Genomic DNA, 25,028 nt, shown 5'->3' with positions numbered 1-25,028 from the left:
TAAGCAGCCTGGTCTAAAGCTATTTAATTAACAGAGTGCTTTATTACTAAGACTCACAGTTTATATCACAACTGGATATACCTAAACTACCCAACTTTTATATAGTGCTTTATAGTTTACAAATGCCTTCTATTATATTATTTAATCCTCACAACAACTCTTCAAGGTAGTTTTTATCATTTACATTTCATAAATAAGGAAACTTATCAGAAGTAAAATGGTCCAAGAGTACATAATAAGTGAAAGTACTAAGAATTAAATCCAGTCTTCTGATTTAAATACAGTCAATTCCTGATTAATTTCTACATAACTGCAGGAGGAATATAGATAACTGAAAATAGCCATTAAAATCAAAACAACAGTTTATTCAAGGAGGGTTATTACATCATGGCTTGTCATATGACAAGAAAGGAAGCAACCTAAACATCTACTAGTGAGGAATAAGTGAAATAAATGTCGGTTTACCTATACAATGAAATACTATGCAGTTTTTTAAAATACATATGATAACTTCCAGGTTCCACTCCAACATGTGGAGTGGCTTGGAAGCCATCATTCTTTCTCTCATAACGAAACAAAAGCTGAATGAACTGAAAACCAATGGACTTTTCTTAGATCCATCAGAGACTGAAGTCACAGGACAAAGTGCCACCCAAGAAACTAGAGAGAACAGTGAATCCAGAGAATATAGATTAGCTAACTGAAGCAGAAGCCACAGGAGCCAGGAATTGGTATGAACACTTAATGGTAACTTCAACAAGTTGCTGGACACTGACTGTGGACTAGTTTGAAAGTTTAAAACTCCTGGGGGTCTCCTCTAAGGAGGTATGGGCTGCTATACTTTCCTGGGCTTTATGCCCCACAAGGTTATCATAGTGAGGATCAGAGAAAAATCACCTCCTGTTTGGCCAGAGGAGGGGGAAAGTAACCATTCAGATATAAGTTCAGAGATTTCTCCACAATAAAAGCCTATTCAGCAAAGCAAAAGACTTCGCCAGAGTTTTATCCAACTTGGGGAAAAGAAAATTACCCAATTCCTGCCCACTCTAGCCTTACTGACATACCTACAGAAAGGAGAGCGGAAGCTGAGAAGCATTTGTGAAGACTCAGGGGCACAGACCCTGCAAAAGACTGATATCTTATCATAGGGTTATAGACCACCTTCCATCCCCTACACCTTACCACCACATGAATAGGGCTCCTATACAATAACAGGATTATGGCTGAAAAAAAAAATGTAACACTCTAACTCTATTTAAGAAGGTGTTTCTAGGGAAATCCAAAGACAACAAGGGAAACAAAAACAAGGACACTAAAGGAAATTGAAACCTCTGACACCTACTGCTACAGCAAACAGTAACCACAGCCTAATTCCCAGTCAGATAAATACAAAACAAAAAAAAAATTAAAAGTCATGCTAAAAGGAAAGAAAAAGCATAGTCAGAAGAGTCAAAGCAAGCATTAGAACCACACTCAGATATAGCAGAGGTTTTATGATATCAGACTGGGAATTTAAAATCACTATGATTACTAAGGGCTCTAATGGAAAAAGTGGACAACATGCAAAAGCAGATGGATAATGTAAGCAGAGAGATGGAAACTCTAAGAGCCAAGAAATATTAGAAATAAAAAATACTGCAACAGAAATGAAGAATGCCTTTGATAGGATCATCAGTAAACTGGACACAAATGAGAAAAGAATCAGTGCACTTGAAGAAGTATCAACAGAAACTTCCCAAACTAAAATGCAAAGAGAGAAGAGAATGAGAAAACAGAACAGAATATCCCAGAACTGTGGGACAATTAAAGAAGGTGTAACATATGTATAATGGAAATACCAGAAAGAGAAGAGAGAAAAGAGTAGAATAAATACTTGAAGTAATAATGCCTGAGAATATTCCAAAATTAATGATAGGAGCCAAACCATAAATCCATGAAGCTTAGACTACACCAAGAATGAAAAACCAAAAACTCTACACCTAGACATATAATATTCAAACTGCAGAAAACTAAAAGACAAAGAGAAAATACTGAAAAAGCCAGAGGAAAAAACACTTTACGAATAGAGAAACAATGATAAGAATTACACTGACATCTTGTCAGTAACCATGAACAAGAGAGTGGAGTGAAATATTTAAAGTGTTGAAAGGAAAAGCACCAACCTAGAGAAATTACCCTTCAAAGTGAAGAAGTAATGACTTTTTTGGACAAGTGGAAACTGAGGGAATCTGTCACCAGTAGACATGCCTTGAAAGGAAAGACAAAAGAAGTTCAGAGAGAAGGAAAACAATATAGATCAGAAACTTGGATCTACATGAAGAAAGGAAGAGCAACAGAGAATGAATAAATAAATGTAAAATAAAATATATTTTTAATTTCTCTTTGATTTTAATAGACAACTGTTTTGTTCAAAGTAATAATAGCCACAAAGTATTGGGTAATTATAGTATATGCATAAATTAAATGAATGGCAGCAATGATATAAGGAATGGATGGAGGAATTGGGAATATTCTGGGGTTTGTTTTTACTTTTTTTTTTTTGGCCATGCAGCAAGGCATGCGGGATCTTAGTTCCCCGACGAGGGATCAGACTCGTGGCCCCTGCAGTGGAAGCGTGGAGTCTTAACCACTAGACCGCCAGGGAAGTCCCTGATATATTCTGTTATAAGATACCTGTGCTACTTGTGAAGCAGCATAATGTTATGTGAAAGTGGACTTAGATCAGTTGTAAATGTACATTGCAAACTCTAGGGCACTAAAAACATTTTAAAAAGAAATATAATTGATATGCAAGGAAAGGAGAGAAAAATGAAACCATATAAAATGCTTAATTAAAGCCAAAGAAGGCTGAAAAAGATAAAAGTATTAAAAAAAAAGAACAAATGTAATGAATACAAAATAGTTACAAATATGGTAGATAATTATCCAACTGTATCAATAACCATTTTAAATGTGAATGGTTCAAATACAGCAATTAAAAGACAGAACATCTGAGTGCACTAGAAAAAAAAAAGACCCAACTATATGCTGTCTACAAGAAACCCACTTTAAATACAAAGACACAATTTCAGAGAATGCAGACACTTTTGAGCAGAGGAATATCCCAGGGATAAAGAAGGGCTTTACATAATGATGGGGGTATAAATTCTCCAAGAAGACATAACATCCTCAATGTATATACCTAACAACAGAGCACCAAAATATGTGAAGCAAAATCTGACAGAACTGCAAGGAGAAATATAGATGGATTCACTATTACAGACTTTGAACACCTCTCTATCAGTAACTGACAGATCCAACAGGCAGAAAATTAATAAGGATAGGGTTGAACTGAACAGAATCATCAGTCAACTGGATCTAATTGACATTTATATAGTACTTCACCCAACAACAAAGAACACACATTCTTCTCAGGCTCACACAGACCATTCACCAAGATAGACCATATTCTGGGCTGTAAAACACCCTCCTCCCAAAAGAACAGACATCATACAACGTATACACTCAGACCACAATGGAATTAAACTAGAAAGTAATACCAGAAAAGTAGCTGGAAAATCCCCAAATATTTGAAGATTAAATAACACACTTCTAAATAACATATGGGTCAAAGAAGTCTCAGATAAATTTTTGAATATTGTGAAGTAAGTGAAAATTAAAATACCACTCATCAAAATGTGTGAGATCTATCAAAAGCTTAAAGGGAAATTTATAGCACTGACTGCATATATTAGGAAAGAAGAAAGATCTAAAATCAATCTCAGCTTCCACCCTAGGAAACTAGAGAAAGAAGAGCAGTATAAGCCTAAAGTAATCAGAAGAATTTTTAAAAAAACAGAGCAGAAATCAATGAAATTGAAAATGGAAAATCAACAGAGAAAACCAATGAAACAAAAAAGGGTCCTTTGAAAATATCAACAAAATTGATAAATTTCTAGCCATGTATTATGGTGTATCACACAAAGCTTTTATTTTGGTTTTCAAAATAAATGAGTGCTAGTTCTCTTCTCCAACTAAAATATAAAATGCTTCTCATATTCCTCCCATTTTGCTTAACCTTTCCACAATTCTCTGGCTTTATATCGAGCACATTTATGTTACAAAAATTTACCAAAAAACAAACAAACAAAACCCAGATATAAGACAACATATGTCTTATCAAAGAATGGAAAACAAAAAAGCTTACTTTTGTAGCATAACATGAAAACATAACAGACTTCACGTTTTTCAGTAGAGGAATCAAATGAATTAATCCATTCCCCGACACACAAGCTTTTTCTTTCTCTTTTTCTTTTCAAATGAGTTAGTCATTATAGAAAGGCTAACTTTTTAGAGTAGACCTGAGTAACTGTTACTCAACGGAAAAGAATGCCAGGAAGTTTTACCATTGCAAAACATACCCCAAATAAAGCACTGCTGCCATCATCATCCAACAGGTGTCATCACACCCGACACCCACCTCCTTAGAATCACTTTAGAATCATTAATTTAAGGAGTGGTGGCTTGGCAGCATATGGTTATAGGAAAAAATGGGACTTTGAAATCTCTATTCAAGTTCCACCTCTACCATTTTTATTAGCGTTGTGACCTTGTACAAATTACTTAATCTAGGACTCAATTAGTTGGTTGCCAAGCACCAAAAATATCATTCCAACTAGTTTGTGTAACAAAGGACAACTTATAACAAAGATACTAGGGTGCCTCTTGCAACCCAATCTCAGGACCATGGACAAAGACACTTGAACACAGCCAAGACTCTGTATCTGCTTCTCTTCTTGTTCTTTCTTCAAGATGCCCCTGCTTATCTACTTCACAGGGCAAGAAACAAGGCCATTAACAGTTTCTCAGTTTTGTGGTTTTTTTTTTTTTTTTTTTGTTTTTTTTTTTTTTTTTTTGTTTTTTTTTTTTTTTCTGTTTATTCATTCTGTTTAAAGTTTTGTGCTTTATAGCTTCAGCCACTGGAGAGAAAACAAATTATTCCACCCTCTGGGCACTTAGGACCCAGGAAAAATTGAGTAGCCTGGCTCAGTGCGGGCGTCTAGAACTGGACCAATAAACTACAGAAATGGGCAGAATTGTGATTGGCCTCCCTGGCCCCCTCTAAGCCAGAGCGATCTTTTTAAAGGACAGACCTGATTCAGGATTAACCTGGTTAAACTTCCTCATGGCCTTCCCCAATACACTTAAAGTAGAAATCCATACCTCTCACTGAGCCAGAGCTAATGCACCTTGCCTGGTCTGCCTCCCGTTTACCTCCAAAAGCCCTCCTGCCCACTACACAGCTCAGCTTCATCTACTCTGGCCTTTCTTTAGTCCATTGAACCTGCCAAGCTCTTTCCCATCTCAAAAATTGTTTTCCACGCATTCTTTACCTTCTATTCTTTTTTCACATAGGTAATGTCCACCAATCTTTCCTCAAAGAAGCTGTCCCTGATTTCCAAGGTAAACTAGGTTACCTGTTCTTGTCCTTTAGAGCGCTCATCACTATTTCTAATGATAAATGGGTGCCTTTCTCTAGTATCAGTCTCTTACCGTGCTGCTTAAGAGAATCAAGACCTCTACTTTACTCTCTTTTCTGTATCTATCTAGCACCTAGTTGGCCCTCAAAAATTATGTGCTGAATGAATAATTGGTTTAGCATGGGACAATCACCACGAGATTATGCAAATGCAGATGAAGGAGAGGTAGCAGGCAGGCAGAATTACTATTATCAAGTTATTAAAATGGCTGCTTCAGCAGTAAAGGGAAGAGAGTGGTGCCCAGAGAACCTGTGCTTCTGCTGAGCAGGATGAATTTGTTTAATTCAGTTAACCCCCTTCTTCCATAAAATCCTCATAAGACTATGATATCAAATAAGTAAGACAATAAATATAACAGTACCTATACAGTAGCTGGCACGCAGAGCAAGCATGCAATGGTACTTCTTTTCCTCTTAGGAGACCCCGTTACCCTGTTACCTGTTATTCTTGAATATTATTAACCTCCAAATAAGAAGTTAATTAAAAACCTACAAAATACTCCAGTGTATATGACAAACACAGCTGTGTTTCATAACCCCTTTTCTCACAGCATCTTGATCTTACCACCTTCCTAAGAGAATTATTTACCTGCTCTTCCGTCGTAATTATATCAGCTCAAACATCCATTTAACTTAAAGAACAAGTACTAGAAACACAAAAATGAATGAGGGCAAAACAAAACAACCAAAACAACAACAACAAAACTGCCCTGTCCTCAAGGAGGACTTTCTCCCTGTCTCCCTCTGCCTCCAACCACCCCATCACCGTACTCTTGCCCGGCCCAAAGATCCACAGCACCCAAGGCAAGGCTGCCAGATTTAGCAAATAAAAATACAGGATACCCCGTACATTATCTGACAACCCTATTCTCAGGTCATATTCCAACTCTTTACCTTCATACACCCACTCCACAACTTTAGTTACAATATTTTTGCCTTCTAAAACAATTTCTCTGGAGATATCTTAATTCTGTTTCTTGGTGGTGCTGGGAGTTTAAAAAAAGAATAAAAACAAAAGCAAACAAAACAGCAACCGTAACAACAACAAAAATTCCTTTAAAAACCTAAAAAGTCTTGCTCCCACGAATAGGCATGTGAGAAAAAGAGTAAGACTATAATCTTTCCAGAGGTAGATCCAGAAAGGAGAAATTTTCTGACAGGAAGTATATAAGCAGTCACATTAGAAAGGGAAAATGAACTCTCAGAAAAAAGGGTTACACTTAGCTTTGAAACGCCTTTGAATTTTATTTGTAACCAAAAGGAACCTCAGAGATCATCTACTTCAACATTCTCAATTTATAAATGAGAAAACCAAAGACCTTAAGAGGTAAAATGACTTGTCCAACGTTACAAAACAGATCTTAGCTCCTTCCAATTTCTCATTCTCTGACCTCTTGCCCCAGATGATGTAAGGTTGCACCACTCACTGAACTGAGGAAAAGCTTCCTCTTCATGTCCAGTGGGTGTCAGAGGACAAGTTCCTAATAACGTTGTTATGTCTAGCACAAGAGAAATGTATTCCTAGCATTTCAAGGTAGATTCTGAATTGATTTTCCCACAGAAAGATTATTGTACACATTATTTTCAATATAGGTATAGGTATTATACCTATAGGTATTTTCAATGTAATAGGTATTTTCAATATAGTATTTATATTAACTAATAATACAATTTTACAACTCTCTAATAGTATTAGTCTACTCTTAAAATTCAAGTATATTATAGGTTAAATTTGGTGAGTTGTCTGCAAATCTAACCAAGCATATTGTTTCTGAGAACATAAGTTCCAAGTTCTAAACCATTTTACAAGTTTTAAAATATAATTAATCCTATTGTAAGTTAGGAACTACCACTACACAAAGATTCAAAATTATAAACTGAATGTGATAAACTAAAAACACAAGATTCTTCATTTTATAAAAAGCTCCACCCTAGAGGTCACTTATTCTTAAAATTAGGTACTCAGGCACATTTAGCACAGGATATACTCTACATACATTTTTTAATTAATATTTTACTGGAAAAATGAAATAAGTCAAAAAGAATCAAACATATATCTATACTCATCTAATTTAGGAAAAAAAACCTTTAATGTACATTTTCATGAAGTGACCTGTAAGAAATAAGAAGAAAATTATTATCATTTCATAAATGAAAGGTTGACAATGTATGCATTATACAGTATTTAGTGCTAGTTCAAAAAATGTGTGGCTAAAGGAATTATGCCTGAACAGGTAAATGAAGTTCAAAGAACTTCCAAATATTTTTTTTCCTTTTCTCTTGAGATAAAGCTATAAGCTTTATAAATTAAAAATTTATTTGATAGATCTTTTAAAAAATGTCTATATGGTACATTAAATCAATGGATAGTCTTCATTCATTCATTTTATTTGTCCAATAAAAAATTAAACCTATACTATTTGCTAAACACTATGCTAGCAATTTCAGATTTATGACAATAAGCACTGGGTCAGTTCCTGTCCTCAAGAAGCTTTGAAAAACCTTGAGTAAACTGTACTTATCCAAGTAATAATGACAGCTGAATTTTAGTTGGTCATTTAAGAAAACATTAAAACTGTCATCAAATTAATTCTCAAAAATAGAAACTATACAATAGTAACTTTAAAGACATTTGAATAGTCTTATTTATATGAAGTTTCCCCACAAAGTAACTAAAAGCACTGTTTTGGTAAAAGTAATAATAATATATTTTAATAGTTTTTGATGAAAATTAACAGTTAATCCCGCAATAATAAAATCAAAAGCTACTAGCTACTGTGATAATGAAAATCAAGCACTTGGAAATACCTTAAATTATTCTGACAATAAAGCAAAATGTATAATTAAATATAGTATTATATTTATACACCGTCTCTGAATATATAAATGGTTATTTACAAACCTGAATAATAAACAAAGTAGCTCCATATCACACCTCACAAATTATCAACGTATTTTCAATGTATTACAAAGTCAAAGTATTATATTACACTACAAAAATCAATGTATTACAAATTCAAAATGTATTTTGAATTGTGTCATCTGAAAATTTTTCAATGAAAAAGGCCTTAATGTTTTCTGGAGATTTTCTTTTTCACAACTTTAATTCAATATTCTACTTGTTTACTACCAAGTCATATAACTTTTTCATGAATATTAACTATACCTATATTTACAACTACATATATGTATTAACTATAATACCTATTAAATTTTCAATTATTAAAAACTTGATAGATGAGAAACATTCTTCAATTTACAGCCATATGTCTCCAAAGCAAAATTCAATGTAAATCATCCATTCTAACATGCCACAGAAAATCCTAATGACATTTTTCACTGTATTTTACACTGAAATATTTTCATCGTTCATTAGCTAAAATATTTAAATTTTCTTTGAAAGCGTCATGAAAACATATTTACTTAATTTATGCATACTACTTAGTGGCATAAATGGGTTTATTCCATTTACATATAAAGAAACCAAGACAAGGTGTCCATTTTGTAAACTGCAAGGTCATTTCCTAACAAGCAACTGATGCTACACCATCAAGTTATATTATATGTGCGCCACTTCCAAGTGCCATAAAACAATTACTGTATCTTAAAACAACTGCCTCTGCAATGTCTATGTGCAATTCCGTTTTACCAAGAGGGTTATGGCAACAATCTTAAACAAGAAAAGCTGGAGAGGGAGGATCACAAAAAGAAAAATAAAACACTTATTTTTGGTCGTGAATCGTTTATTTTTAAATAGTGGGATGTAAACAGTTTTTAACATAATAAATAACCAACAGTTGTTTCTTCCATGTTCAAAAAATATTTCATTTTTCAGGTAGATCGTGCAAAATTGTAGCCTATCCATCCTTGTAGACAGAAGTTGGAAAAATGAGAAGAAATTCTATAACAAGTAATTAAATACATATTGCAAAGAAAAGAACTGAATAAAAAGTAAAATTTAGATAAATTTAGGAAATGTTATGGCAGTTAAAACCCCATCTTAAATATTAAATGCTTCCTTTCTTTCAACCGAAGGCTAGAACTGGCAATCAAATACTCCGCTACTGAAAAACAAATACATAACTTCCCTTATTCAAAACTTGAGAAATTTTATATCAAATATTGGACATTAAAAAATACACTTTTCCTAACAGAAACTTAGAGCATAAGGGAAAAAGCTGTTCCTGAGAGTTCAAAGACTGAGACTGAATCTGTAATTATGATACAGTGCTACCAACAATTAGGAAAATGAAAGTTATCTCCTATACAAATTAAATTTAAAACATTAGACGGGTTGAATAACCAATAAATCAATTACATCAATTACCGGACAGGAATAAGACTTAGCTAATACGTGGATCTAACCCCAACAACAAAAAAACAAAACAAAAAAACCTATATATAATCCTAGGCACACTTTACATAGAAAAGGACAGAATTAGACTGAGTCGTATTCAAGTATCTAGTCTATCTGGGGATTAGTTAATTAATCGGCTATAGGACAGGTTATGAATGTTCATGTCAGATGTGCTTTCTTTTCACCATTATTCCAGTTCATCATCCGCAAGTGCAAGAGAAGGCGTCAGAGTACCGAAGCTAGGGGGCATGCTACAGCAAGGGGAAAAGAAAAATGGGAAAGGTGCAATGGATGCTGCAGAGTTGAATAATTATCCGGGTGGCACAATGGGCGAGTCCTGCTGACATCGGAGCTGGGTGAGCAGCTCCCTAACTCTGCTCAAGGCACCCCCCTCCCCATAGCAGGCATCGGAGGCTAGAACCGCGCTTGGCCTCCTCTTCTAGCGAAGAAAGAGATCCCCGCACTCGTTTTACCGTTGTCTCTTTAGACACAGACGCGCGGCGCAAAAATGCAAACGCACCAACTGGCTTTACAGAGCCTCGGGCACGTTATCTCGAGCGGGGCTTCTCCGGCCCCGGGTGCCGCAGCCTCCCCCAGAGCGAGGAGGCACAGGGGCAGGCCGCGGGGGCAGGGGCTCTCAGGCGGTGGCACCTAAGTAAGACCCGCAGTCTCCCCGCCTAGAGCAGCCTCGGGGCGGTCCCCGCAACCGAGCCCCAGGTGCGCCCGCCGGCCGCCGTGTCCCTGGGTACCCAGCCGGGCCGGCGGTCTGGCTGCCGAAGCTCTGGAAACCCGCGAATGGGGGTGGGGGCCGTCGCGGGGTAGGCGCGCCCATCCTCGCAACCTTTGCTGGGTTAGTGCTCCACGCACACCTCTCTCCGTTCTGGCCAGTGAGGAAGAGTTCCTCTCCTGGCACCCTGTCCCCCCAAAAACAACAATTCCTAAGAGACTCGCGCTCACCGAGGAATCTTGAGGGGCTCTAGCCTTACCCCTTCTTCATGCTTCGGCGGTGGCCGCCGGTCCCTCTCAGCTCCAGGGACTCCACCTAGAGCCTCCAGGATTGTCAGGCTCCCCGGTGGAACCCGCTGTGGGCAGCGGCCGAGGCACCGGGCCACAAGGAACGCCGCCTGCGACGACCGCCGGTCACCGGACCCACCGTGTGCTCGACGCGCGAGCGAACAACACCGCGAGCCGCCGCCGCCGCCCCCCAGCTGCCCCCTCCCAGCGCGCGACTCTCCACAACCGGGCTCGAAGACCCGCGCCTGAAGCAGGGGGAACCGCAGGACTCTGGCCACCTAATCCCCCATCTTTCCCAAAAGGAGCTATTCCCCGCCAGTCAAGGTCTTCCCACTTATGATTCTCACTTTCCTCTTCAGCTCCCAGTGCCCAGGTGCATCTGCGGTGGGAAACTCAGCCCCCACCCACTCACCCATCAGTGGGGGAAATGAATATCTCTCTTCCCCCCCTTTCCTGAGGCTTTATGGTATTGCCCAATCCTCAGTTTGGGGGAGGGGGACGGAGAGAACAGTGCTTGGCCAGGGAATGAGGAAAGATGATAGCCAATTGAATGAACCTACCATTCAGGGGCGGGGTCAAAGAGGGGCCTGCCCACCCCGCCCCGCCCCCTTTATCTAAACTACAGTTCCCATCGTGCCTCTCCCTCTTCCCGCCGCGCGGCACGCCGGAAGCGTAGCACTTCGAGGCCTCAAGGTATTTCGGAACTCGTAGTCTTTAATCTAGCCGCAAAGGTCCCGAACGTTATAAGCTATTATAATTCTATTTCCCTAAGTAAATGTTTCAAAATGCCAAGTCCTGTTGTTCTTATTCTAATACTAATTAATATATTGTAATGATTGTTTTAAAATATAAACGATTTCATAGGAAAGGAGCTAAATAATGTGTGTCATGGCAATCTGTCAGGACCTGAAGCTACTCCTTCTTCCGCTAGGGCCTGGTCTCCGCAGAGTGTCTGTTGCCGTCATGTCGGCTGCGATCGAATCTCTGGCTGCTTCGTATGGTTCGGGTTCAGGGTCCGAATCGGACTCGGACAGTGAGGGTGGACGGTGTTCGCTGCCAGCCGCGGACTCCCTTATGCACTTGACTAAATCGTCTTCAGATAAGTCCTCTCTGGCAGTGGCGGTGGACTCCGCTCCGGAGGTGGCAGTTAAGGTAAGCGTTTTGGCCACTATTGCGGGGCTGGAATTGTCGGTTTCTGCTCCAGAATCCGACAGTAACTTGTTAGGCCCCGGGTCACCTCGTCCTCAGTCCTGAAAGGTAAGTGGCTAACGCTTGGATCTCTTCTTCTCCCTACATGCATCCTCCTTGGGAGAAGCTGGGAACTGGAAGTTCAGGACAGCCCTGCACTCCCTGCTCTCGCCTCCCACCTTCAGAAAGCAAGCGGGAAGAGGGGGTGAAATTTGAATTTATGGATTAGGATGTGGCCTGGATGGAGTAGGTGTAACAACATAAACAAAGGTAAATAAGGACTTCCCAAACTAGAGTATGTGCCCACACTTGAAGTGAGCTGTGGCCTGGCTTTGTTTTGTTTTTGACGTCAGAACTAAATTCTGAACCCGGCTCCACCACTTGTTTGAACTTGGGCAAGTTGTACAACGTCCTCAGTTTCCTCACCTGTACAATGGAGATATAATTTTAAAAGGACCTATCTATATGAGAGGACTATTGTGACGATTAAATGAAATGATAAAAATAAAGCTTGCAGCAGAGATCCTGGTATCTAATAAAAGTGCATATATAAGTCAAGACAGTGAGAAAAGGCCTTAGATTTAAGAAACAGTGTGCATGATCCCAATTGAGGAAAGTGATAGAGGGAGAAATTGAGTTATATAGTTCCTTTAACAAATATTTATTGAACACATGTTACTTGCCAGGAACTGTTCTAAGGGCTGAAGACACAGAGGCAAACAAGCCAGACATCTTTGACATCATGATTGCGTACATTTTAGTGGAAGAGGCAGCCAATAAAATATGAGCAAATAAAGTGGTTACAGATTGGATTGAGTACTGTAAAGGAAAAAGAATTCCGTGAAATAGAGTTCAGTGATGAAGAATAAGCTAGGAGAATGACTTCTGTAGATTGGTCAGGGAAGTCCTCTTGCAAAAGCAGCTTTGAGGAACAGGAAAAAGCCAGCCAAGTGCACGATAAGGCAAGAGTTTCCCAGCAAAAGGAGACAGCAAGCCTTGAGATGGCAAAGAGCTTAGTGTGTTTGAAGAACTGAGGAAAGGTCTGTGTGTCTAGAGCTGGAGAAGAGCATCCACCAGTTGGTAGTAGAGGCCCAGTAGAGCCCAATGGGGGTGATCAGGAGCTGAAGATGTGGTGACGGGAGGCAGTGTGCAAAAACTCCTTTGTATTTAAGATGTTTCCCAGTCTAGTGATAGTGATATACCTGAGTCTTTTACAGGCTTTTAGTGAGCTATTCATGGATTTTACTTTTTACTAATGAAAATCGAGTATGAAAGAATGCTTAGGATCCTCCTACTTTTATAACAAAACAAACTCCCCAAACTTACACCCCTCCTCTAGCAGCCTCCTGAGTCTTCATTCTTTTCACAGCTCAACTTTTTGGAGCTCTCTCACTTTATCTCATTTTCTCCTCAACTCAATGCAGCCTTGCCCTAGCCTCTTGGGAAACTTACTCTCCCTGAGTAATGTCACTGGCCTTCCAGTTGTCAAGTTCTGTCATCTGAGTTGAATATTTGCATCAAGTGACACTATTAAATAGTTCTTTTTTGAAACTTTCTCTCTTTTTGGCTTCCATGGGGCCATCCGCAGTCTTCTGATCCCCTGTTCTTCTGCCCTCCCTTTCAATATTAGTGTTTCCTGAGACTCTGTCCTTAGTCCCCCTGTGTACCCCTCATACTCTCCAGGCCTTCAACCTGCAGTGCTCCTGATGACTTACAGGTGAACACTGTGAAGTGGTTCGCACAGGCTCTGGAATCAAGACCGCCAGCATTCAAATCCTACCTCCAGCAGTTACCCAGATGGTGACCTTGGATAAATTAGGTGCTCTGTGTCTAAGTTTTTTCTCATCTGTGAAGTAGGGATAACACTAGTAACTATCTCATGGAGTTCAAGATTTGTCATAAAGCATGTGCCAGGCACACTATCCTTATCCAATTCTAAACTCCTTGCTAGCTTCAGAACTATTGCCGTCTCTCCCAGGATAGCTCTCAGGCACCTCCAATCCAATGTGCTAAAAAATTGACATTTTCTTTCCCTCGGGATCTGCTTCACCTGTTTTTCCCATTTGGATTAATGACCCCACAACCCACCCATTAGTCCAAGCCAAGAACAGAGGGGTCTTCCTTTTCTCTTCCTTCTTCCTCAGCCCCTGAAGCTACTCATTCAGCTGGTTCTAACATTTCTGCTTCATTAATTTCTCTCAAATCGACTCTTCCCTTTCCATTTTTACTGACACAGCCTTACTTCATATCTTCCTTACTTCTCTCAGGAGTCATTCTTGACTCTTCTTTCTTTCTGAACCCCTGCTATTGGGTAATGGGTCCTGTTCATTACCAGGACCCATTACCCAATAGTACCAATGATGTTTATCAAATCTCTCTTTCCTCTCTTTCCTCCTGCCACTGTTCAGATTCTTATAATTTTTCTTCAAGACAATTATAATAACCTTCTAACTGGTCTTTCTACTTCCTCCATTCTTGTCTCCCAGTTCCATACCCACTTTTCCCTTCACAATGCACTCAGAGTGGTCTTTCTAAATTCCAGTGTTACCATATCACTTCCTTGCCCCAAGACATCCTGTTGCCTGCTGGGTAATTTTTGAGTTCCTTATGAGACCTGCCATTCTCCCATGCTGAACTCTCTACAAAGCACCCAAAGCCTGTTTTCTTTTTTTCTCTCAAGTTTTTGCCCACGCTAGTCTCTCTGCATGGAGATCCCTTGCCTCGTGCCTCCCCTCATCCCACCCCCATCCTTCAGTCTCAGTGCACATATTTCCTCTGTCTACCTTAGCTCCCTTTCCACATCTCAGTTATAGCACTTGCCACATTGCTGTGATTTGTTAATTTTTTTCTTTCCCCTGGACCAGACCCTGGCGACCAGAGATTGTTGTGTATATTTGTTTTCATGTCTTCAATGCCTAGTACACAAGATTAAGAGAAATACATTAGGTGAGAAAATGAATGAAAGAGTAAGTGAAAACCAAAGTCTTGAAAAAGCATGTATGTTGAGATTCAAGGTACATTGATTGGGTGGGAGTGAGAGGAAGTCTCTAAAACTCAGTTCAATCACTTCAAGTTATAAGTAAGATAATCCAGGAGGAAAGACTGAATAGGTATCAGAGGTCCATTAGAAGCAGAGCTGGGGCTAAACCCCACAGTGATCTGGTTTCTATGATGAGAGAGTAAGGGATATTGATCATCGCTAGTTTGTTAATATGCTTTTAAAAAAGCTTATACCCAGTAAATTTAATGACAGAAAAATGTCCAGGGGAGGAGATGTGAAGCATACAAATAAGTTCATCTGTATTTGTCAAATTGTATTGTGACTAATAGCAAGCATTCTGGCAAAGTATGAACTTATGTAATGTTTTTAATCCATATCACTGAACACTAATGAGATTTCACGTACCTTATAGGTGATTTGATTTTATTTTTTGAAGTTACTGTTGGGTTGTCTTTTTCCTTTTGATCTGTAGGAGATCCTTATATATTCTGGATACTATCCCTCCGTCAATTATGTGTTGCAAATTTGTGGCTTATTATGGATTGTGGTTCCTTTTCCTTGTTGGAGAAATTCTTCCTTTTCCCAAAGTCATAAAAATATCCTCCCATTTTGTCTTTTGAAAGCACTGTATTTTTGCTTTTTCCATTTAAGTCATGACTCCACATGGAATTAAGTTTTGTGTATGGTGTGAACATTTTTAATAATATAGCTCGATCTTTGGTAGGGCTGTTCTACCTTCCCCACCCCCACCCCACCTCCATCCTTTTTTGTTGTTATTCAAGAATGTCTTCGCTATTCTTGTCCCCTGTAACTCTGTTTACAGTTTAGAATTAACATGTAAATTTTGCTAACACCCAGGTGGGATTTTGTTTGGAGTTGGGTTGACTCCTAGATCAATTTGAAGACAGTGTTATATCTGTTCATTCATTTAGGTCTTCTTTAGGTTTTTAATTTCTTTGAAGTTTATAATTTTCTCTATCAGTATCTTGAACAGTTTTGTTGCAGATATTTCTAGGTGCATCTTAGTTTTATGCTATTATAATAATAAATTGCGTTATTTTTTCCATTATTTAATTTTTAGACTGATCTTACTACTTAAATAATGGTATCAGCTGCAAACATGACAGTATTTTTTTCTTACTTTCAGTCCTTTTTTCTTTTCTTTTTTTTTCTTGCCTTGCCATGATTGCTAAGATCTCCAGAAAGACCAAAAATAAAAAGAGGGGAAAAGAATATATCAGGCAAATTCCAAGAAGAAGAAAATGGCATTGGTTGTATTAGGGTCAATAAAATAGACTTAAAACAGAAAAAGGATCACTTCATAATGATACAAGGTTCAGTTCACAAAGAGGTACATAACAATTTTAAATTTATATGCACCTAATAATGTAAGCGCAAAATATTTAAGCAAAAGTTTTTATAACTACGAGAGAAACTGACAAATCTACAATTACAGCAGAAGATTTTAATATACCTCTTTCAATAATTGATAGAATAAGCAAAACAATATCAATGATGACACAGAAAATTCAAACAACGAAATTAGCAAACTGTATCTGAAGGGTATAAAGGACATGGCACTCAATGCAGAAAACTGTTTTCAAGCAGTAATAAAACATTTTAAAAAAACTGACCATATACTAGGCCAGGGATTGGTAAAGGGCCAGATAGTAAATATTTGGGGCTGTGCAGGCCACATACAGTCTTTGTCACATCTTAATGTCTGTCTTTCCCTCTTTCTTTCTTTTTTTAAACAACCCTTTAAAATGTAAATATCTTACATTTACCTAGCTTGTTGGTACAAAAGCAGACTGTGGGCTGGACATGGCCCAATAATTGTAGTTTGCCAACCCCTGTACTAGTCCATAAAATAAATCTCAATACATTTTAAGTCATATAATCACATTCTCTGACCACAGTGCATCTAAGCTAATCAGTCACAAAAAGATAAACTATAAAATTCCCACATTTGAAAATTATAAATTGTACTCAGTAAACCATGGGCCAAATTTTTAAAAACTAGAAAATATTTTGAACTAAACAATAAGAAAACAATGCTTATCAGAACTTATGAGGTACAGCCATAGTAATAATTCTTTTTTCAAGTATAGTCTTAAATATACATAACAGTATAGAAGAAATGAGCATAGAATATCTTTCCATTTTTTGTATCTTTTCAATTTTTTTCATGAATATCTTATAGTTTTCAGTGCATGTATCTTTCACCTCCTTGTTTAAATTTGTTCCCAGATGTTTTATTGTTTTTCATGCTATTGTAAATTGGATTGTTTTCTTAATTTCTCTTTCTAGTGGTTCATTGTTAACATATAAAGCAACAGACTTTTGTATATTGATTTTGTACCCTGCAACTTTACTGAATTCATTTATTAGTTCTAATAGTTGTTTGGTGGAGTCTTTAGAGTTTTCTCTATATAAATGATGTCATCTGCCAGTAGTGACAGTTTTACTTCTTTTCCAGTTTGGATGCTTTTTATTTCTTTTTCCTGCTTAAATTGCTCTGACTAGGACTTAACAATACTATGTTTAATAAAAGTGGTGAAAGTGGGCATCTTGTCTTGTTCCTGATCTTAAAGGAAAATTTTTCATCTTTTTGCCATTGAGTATGATGTTAGCTGTGGGTTTGTCATATATGGCATTTATTATGTCGAGGTACATTCTGTCTATACCTGCTTTGTTGAGACTTTTTATAAGGAATGGGTATTGAATTCTGTCAGATGCCTTTTCTGTGTCTATTGCGATGATGTTTATTCTTTGTTAATGTGCTGTATCACATTGATTAATTTGTAGATGTTGAACCATCTTTGCATCCCTGGAATAAATCCTACTTGATCGTGGTGTATGATCCTTTTATTGTATTGTTGAATTTGGTTTGCTGACATTTTGAGGATGTTTGCATTTAAGTTCTTCAGGAATATCGGCCTGTAATTTCCCTTTTTTGTGGTATCCTTGTCTGGTTTTGGTATCAGGGTAATGCTGGTCTCATAAAATGAATTTGGGAGCATTCACTCTTCTTCAATTTTTTGGAAGAGTTTGAGAAGGATAGGTGTGAAACGTTTCAATATTTGGTAGAATATTGAAGCCTTCTGGTCCTGGAGTTTTATTCTTTGGGAGTTTTTTGATTACTGATTCAGTCTCCTTACTAGTAATTGGTCAGTTCAGATTTCCATTTCTTCATGATTCAGTCTCAAAGATTGTATGTTTCTAGGAATTTATCCATTTCTTCTAGGTTGTCCAATTTGTTGGCATATAGGTGTTCATAGTAGTATCTTATAATCCTTTGTACTTTGGTATCAGTTGTAACTTCTCTCTCGTTTCTGATCTTATTTATTTCATCCTCTGTTTTTTCTTAGTGAATCTAGGTAAAGGTTTATCAATTTTGTTTATCTTTTCAAAGAACCAGCTCTTGTCTTTTTCTTTCTGTTGTCTTTTTAGTCTCTATTTCATTTATTTCCACTCTGATCTTTATTATGTCCTTCCTTCTACCAACTTTGGGCTTCATTTGTTCTTCTTTCCTAGTTCCTTTATGTGTAAAGTTAGGTTGTTTATTTGAGGTTTTTCTTGTTTCTTGAGGTAATCCTATGTCTCTAACTTCCCTCTTAGAACTTCTTTTGCTGCATCCCATAGATTTTGGTATGTTGTATTTCCATTTTCATTCGTTTCAAGGTATTTTTCTTTTTAATTTCTATTTTGATTTCTTCATTGACCCATTGGTTGTTCAGTAGCGTATTGTTTAATCTCCACATATTTGTGGTTTTTCCAGTTTTCTTCTTTTAATTGATCTCTAGTTTCATACCATGTGGTTGAAAAGATGCTTGATATGATTTCAGTCTTCTTAAGTGTATTGAGACTTATTTTGTGGCGTAACATATGATCTATCCTGGAGAATGTTCTATGTGCATTTGAAAAGAATGTGTACTCTGCTGCTCTTGGATGGAATGTTCTGTATTTATCTATTAAGTCTATCTGGTATAATTATTGATTTTCTTTCTGGATGATCTATCCATTAATGTAAGTGGAATATTAAAGTCCTCTACTATTATTGTATTCCTGTCAATTTCTCCCTTTAGGTCTGTTAATACTTGCTTTATATATTTAGGTGCTCCTGTGTTGGGTGCATAGATATTTACAAATGTTATACCTTTTTGCTGGATTGACCCCTTTATCATGATGTAATGTCCATCTTTGTCTTTTATTAGTCTTTTTCCTCTGTATTTGTTAAGGGCCAAACTCAAAAGATATCTTTATATGAATTTCTATTTTTTCCTCAGCCACTTAAACTCCCATTATAGAAAGTCTGTTCATTTCTATTTTTTGGCAAAAAACCTATAACATAAATTGATAGTTTGTAATAATGGTTGATATTTATGTCTTATTTATAGTTTACAAAGTGCTTTCACATCCATTTTCTTATTTGTATAACAGTAAGAAATGTGAAAAGGACTAAAAGGTAAATATTATATGATTTTATTTTCAAATTACTTTGAATCAACAAAAGGTAGCATATTTAAACTTATTTGACTCATAGGGTACACTTTACTTACTGCACTTTAATTTTTATGGATAATTAAAGCTGAATAGAAATCCTTTGTAATTCTCTGGTAATTTCAATTGCATGCCTAATTGTTATTGAACTCCTCATGGGTATTAAAACAAGGTTGTGGTGTTGTCCAAGTTTTTCTAATTAAACGTAAAATTAATAACTCTTCATTTTCTGAGGAGTTGTCCAGTTTGTTCTATAATTTTAGCAGGGGCCAGAGATGGGGACCTAGTTATATTTTTATTAGTTGCCACATTGCTTTTTAAGAGTAGTTCTTTTAAAATTGTATTTTGCATTTAAAACTTGATGTCTTGTGGTACTCTGTTCAAAATAATTCAAATTTAGAATATTTAAAATACCCTTAATCAGAAAGATCTGGTAAACCATATTATAAAGTGGTTCTAACAACTGTATTCTAAGAAAGCCATTGGGGAAGTATGAACACGGCTAAGCCTCTTGTTATTATAAGCAGTTTATCCTTATAAAAGAGAGAAAAGCATTTAATTTAGTTTTTATGCAGTTTAACTTTGTGGTACTTGGTTTTGCTACTGAGCCCTAGGTAGATACTCTCTCTAATCAATGAAGATTGGGGTATGCTTTCTAGGGTAATATAGGTGGCCCAGCATTTGAACCCCCTTCCTTAATAGTCTTAATGTAAACAGCATCCTTCCCTGCCTCCTACCTTCAGAAGCTGGAAACCCAGATTCTATCCTCCCAACTCCCTTTCAGCTAAGGTTTAGGACTATAATTTGGGCTCTCAGGCAGATGCACCCACCTAAATTCTAGTCTAAAGCTAATCCACAAAGAAGCAAAGAAAAAGAATATTTTAAGTGGCAGTGATGACTCCCAACACTAAAAGATTAAAAGAAAATTAAAAGATCATCTGTGATCTTCGCTAGCTTCAGATCTATCATCATCTACTCCCAACATCTCCCACCAACTCCAAAAATCTATCACCCATCACCCATTCTTGTCTTTGTAATCTCTGTTTCATCTCAGGGAGGATTCTCCTTCTCTTTTCAGAGGCTAGTTGGTTGTATCCTGGATTATCTCCCCTCTCACCTCTTCTAGAATGACCATACCTTTTTGATCATTCCCTCATTCTTATCGTATGTTTCTCCCTACTTGCTCCTTTCCTGTAGCTTATGATTGACTAAATCTTTGGCTTAGCCTTTTCTTTAAAAAGGAAAAAAGTAAACTGAATTTTACCCTGAAAATCCTTCAATCTGGTACCCCATCTCTTCTTCTTTACTGCCAGATGTCTTGAAAGAGCAAAAATATTGATGTCTTTTTTTTTTCTAAATCCTCGGTTATACCTCTGCCCCTTGCAACTGGCTCTCCATACTTCACCCCGCTACCAAAATTGCTCTGGCAAAGGTTTTCTGTGACATAATTGCCAATTTCAGTGATCTTTGGTCAGCCTTCATCCTCTTTAATTTCTCTAGGAATTTGACATATCTTTCTTCAGTTTAATTTAACAAATATTTATTGAACATGCGCTTCATGCCCTGCATTCTACTGGGCAGTAAGACTATAAAATATAAGTAAAAGTCATGTGCAACAAATAATGTATCACAAGGGCTATTAGGAGTTATGTGTAACATCTCTTAGGACTGTGGATGAAAAAGCCTTTTTCCTGAGCCAAGAGGAGGGGCGGTATCAGGGAAAAGAAGAAGATGACATATTATCAGATAGCAAAGGGAAATGCATTAGGAGCAAAGTAACATTGCCAACAACACAGGAAGCATGAAAGTGCTTGATATTTTAAAAAGTCAGCAATTAGTCTAATATGGCAAAAATGGGGGTACGTTAAAGCAGATAAGGACATACTATAAAAGACCAGGCAAGATATGAAGTCTGAACTAGGATGGTGGAGAAGGGAAGGTGGGAGGAGGGTTGCTAGAGAAATATTTTAGGGGTAGAATCAGTAAGACTCAGTGCCTAATTTGTTCGTGTGTGACAGTGGAGTCATGGGGAAATGGTATCTTGTGTTTTGGACATACCAACGTGTTTGATGCTGTGGTATATCCATAGAATGAAGTTCAGTAGGCCGTGAGATATGTGGATACAGAGGCTAGGTATGGTCAAGGCTGCAGATAAAAATTTGGGCTGGAAATTGAAGTCAAGAGATAAGATAAAGATGTGGACAAATTTGAAACAAGAGAGGAAGGAGTTTAAGAGAGTCAGACCTAAAGGACTCTGTCTTTGTAAAGTAGAGAAACTAAGTCACCTGCTTTGGTGGGGGGTGTTTTAATAGTGACAAAATTTTGGAACAATAACCGTGTGCCTATAGGATTACTTTTCCTGTCAGTTTTCTATCTTTGGTCATTACCTGGTCTAACTCTACGAGATTTTCATTTGTCAGTGGCATTGCTTCTTCTCCAGCATCAGTGTCAACTTCATGCTTTTCTACCTGTTTTGCAAAATTTGCGATGTTACTTTGCATTATCTTTGCATTATGTTTACAGATATATCCTACATCCGCAAGTGGCCAACAAAGATGGTGACATGATAGGAATAGTTCTAGGGGGTTAAGGCCACATTTGTGCATACAAAAGCCAACTTCTGTAGCTTTTTTTTTTTTTTAACATCTTTATTGGAGTATAATTGCTTTACAGTGTTGTGTTACTTTCTGCTATATAACAAAGTGAATCAGCTATATGTATACCTATATCCCCATATCCCCTCCCTCTTGTTCCTCGCTCCGACCCTCCCTATCCCACCCCTCTAGGTGGTCACAGAGCACTGAGCTGACCTCTCTGTGCTATGCAGCTGTTTCCCACTAGCTATCTATTTTACATTTGGTAGTGTATATGTCAGTGCTACTGTCTCACTTCATCCCAGCTCACCCTTCCCCCTCCCCGTGTCCTCAACTCCCTTCTCTACGTCTGCATCTTTATTCCTGTCCTGCCCCTAGGTCCATCAGAACCATTTGGTTTTTTTAGATTCCATATATATGTATTAGCATACGGTACTTGTTTTTCTCTTTCTGACTTACTTCACTCTGTATGACAGACCCTAGGTCCATCCACCTCACTACAAATAACTCAATTTCGTTTCATTTTATGGCGGAGTAATATTCCATTGTATATATGTGCCACATCTTCTTTACCCATTCATCTGTCGATGGACACTTAGGTTGCTTCCATGTCCTGGCTATTGTAAATAGTGCTGCAGTGTATATACCCTGAGAAAACCATAATTTATAGAGTCATGTACCACAATGTTCATTGCAGCTTTGTTTTTTTGATATTTAGCTGCATGAGCTGCTTGTATATTTAGGAGATTAATCTTTTGTCAGTTGCTTTGTTTGCAAATATTTCCTCACGTTCTGAAGATTGTCTTTTCATCTTATTTATGGTTTCCTTTGCTGGGCAAAATCTTTTAAGTTTCATTAGGTTCCATTTGTTTATTTGTGTTTTTATTTCCATTTCTCTGGGAGGTGTGTCAAAAAGGATCTTGCTGTGATTGATGTCATAGAGTGTTCTGCCTATGTTTTCCTCTAAGTTTTACAGTGAGTGGGCTTACATTTAGATCCTTAATCCATTTTGATTTTATTCTTTGTATATGGTGTTAGGAAGTGATCTAATTTAATTCTTTTACATGTAGTTCTCCAGTTTGCCCAGCACCACTTATTGAAGAGGCTGTCTTTTCTCCATTGTATAGTCTTGCCTCCTTTATCAAAGATAAGGTAACCATATGTGCGTGGGTTTATCTCTGGGCTTTCTGTCCTGTTCCCTTGATATGTATTTCTGTTTTGGTGCCAGTAGCATACTGTCTTGATTACTGTAGCTTTGTAGTATAGTCTGAAGTCAGGGAGCCTGATTCCTCCAGCTCCGTTTTTCTTTCTGAAGATTGCTTTGGCTATTTGGGGACTTTTGTGTTTCCATACAAACTGTGAAACTTTTTGTTCTAGTTCTGTGAAAAATGCCATTGGTAGTTTGATAGGGATTGCATTGAACCTGTAGACTGCTTTGGGTAGTATAGTCGTTTTCACAATGTTGATTCTTCCAATCCAAGAACATGGTATATCTCTCCATCTGTTTGTATCATCTTTAATGTCTTTCATCAGTGTCGTATAGTTTTCTGCATACAGGTCTTTTGTCTCCTTAGGTAGGTTTATTCCTAGGTATTTTATTCTTTTTGTTGCAGTGGTAAATGGGAGTGTTTCCTTAAGTTCTCTTTCAGATTTTGTGTTGTTAGTGTATAGGAATGCAGGAGATTTCTGTGCATTAATTTTGTATCCTGCTACTTTACCAAATTCATTGATTAGCTCTAGTAGTTTTCTGGTAGCATCTTTAGGATTCTCTATGTATAGTATCATGTCATCTGCAAAAAGTGACAGTTTCACTTCTTTTCCAATTTGGATTCCTTTTATTTATTTTCTTCTCTGATTGCCTTGGCTAAAACTTCCAAAACTATGTTGAATAATAGTGGTGAGAGTGGGCAACCTTGTCTTATTCCTGATCTTAGAGGAAATGGTTTCAGTTTTTCACCACTGAGAACGATGTTGGCTGTGGGTTTGTCATATATGGCCTTTATTATGTTGAGGTAGGTTCCCTCTATGCCTACTTTTTGGAGTTTTTATCATAACTGGTTGTTGAATTTTGTCAAAAGTTTTTTCTGCACCTGTTAAGATTATCATATGGTTTCTTTCCTTCAATTCGTTAATATGGTGTATCATATTGATTGATTTGCGTATATTGAAGAATCATTGCATTTCTGGGATAAACCCCATTTGATCATGGTGTATGACCCTTTTAATTTGCTGTTGGATTCTGTTTGCTAGTATTTGGTTGAGGACTTTTGCATCTATGTTCATCAGTGATATTAGCCTGTAGTTTTCTTTTTTTGTGACATCTTCGGTTTTGGTATCAGGGTGATTATGGCCTCGCAGATTGAGTTTGGGAGCGTTCCTCCCTTTGCTACATTTTGGGAGAGTTTGAGAAGGATAGGTGTTAGCTCTTCTCTAAGTGTTTACTTGTAAAGCCATCTGGTCCTAGGCTTTTGTTTCTTGGAAGATTTTTAATCACAGTTTCAATTTCAGTGCTCGATTGGTCTGTTTAAATTTTCTATTTGTTCCTCGTTCAGTCTCAGAAGGCTGTGCTTTTCTATGGTCCATGTCTTCCAGGTTGTCCATTTTATTGTCATAGAGTTGCTTGTAGTAATCCCTCATGATCCTTTGTATTTCTGCAGTGTCAGTTGTTACTTCTCCTTTTTTGTTTCTAATTCTGTTGATTTGAGTCTTCTCCCTTTTTCTCATGAGTCTGGCTAATGGTTTATCAATTTTGTTTATCTTCTCAAAGAACTAGCTTTTAGTTTTATTGATCTTTGCTTTTGTTTTGTTTCTTTTTATTTCTGGTCTGATCTTTATGATTTCTTTCCTTCTGCT

At 37.5% G+C, this 25,028-nt stretch overlaps 2 protein-coding genes across 3 annotated transcripts in view; one reads left to right on the top strand and one right to left on the bottom strand.

The window, feature by feature from the left end:
- The window catches only part of WASF1 (WASP family member 1), an 88,726-nt gene extending 77,497 nt beyond the window's left edge, over nucleotides 1-11,229 (bottom strand). Inside the window, exon 1 of the mRNA XM_024740933.1 lies at nucleotides 10,833-11,229. The gene's annotated coding sequence lies outside the window, so the exon portion shown is untranslated. The remainder of the gene's footprint in view (nucleotides 1-10,832) is intronic.
- Nucleotides 11,230-11,803: 574 nt separating this feature from the next.
- The window catches only part of CDC40 (cell division cycle 40), a 54,896-nt gene continuing 41,671 nt past the window's right edge, over nucleotides 11,804-25,028 (top strand). The window contains exons 1-2 of one of the 2 annotated variants that reach the window (XM_024740931.1): nucleotides 11,941-12,041; nucleotides 12,205-12,347. Coding sequence is in view for 1 of the 2 variants with exons in the window: in XM_024740930.1 (XP_024596698.1) it covers nucleotides 11,853-12,041 (189 nt within the window). In the remaining variant the exon portion in view is untranslated. Of the gene's footprint in view, nucleotides 12,042-12,204; nucleotides 12,348-25,028 lie in introns of both variants that reach the window. The other variant, XM_024740930.1, reaches the window with a different exon arrangement.

This window comes from Neophocaena asiaeorientalis, unplaced genomic scaffold (assembly GCF_003031525.2).
Source record: "Neophocaena asiaeorientalis asiaeorientalis breed wild unplaced genomic scaffold, Neophocaena_asiaeorientalis_V1.1 scaffold203, whole genome shotgun sequence".
Taxonomy (NCBI): domain Eukaryota; kingdom Metazoa; phylum Chordata; class Mammalia; order Artiodactyla; family Phocoenidae; genus Neophocaena; species Neophocaena asiaeorientalis.
The sequence above is the reverse complement of the archived record's forward strand: the minus strand, read 5'-3'. Positions and strand labels throughout refer to the sequence as shown.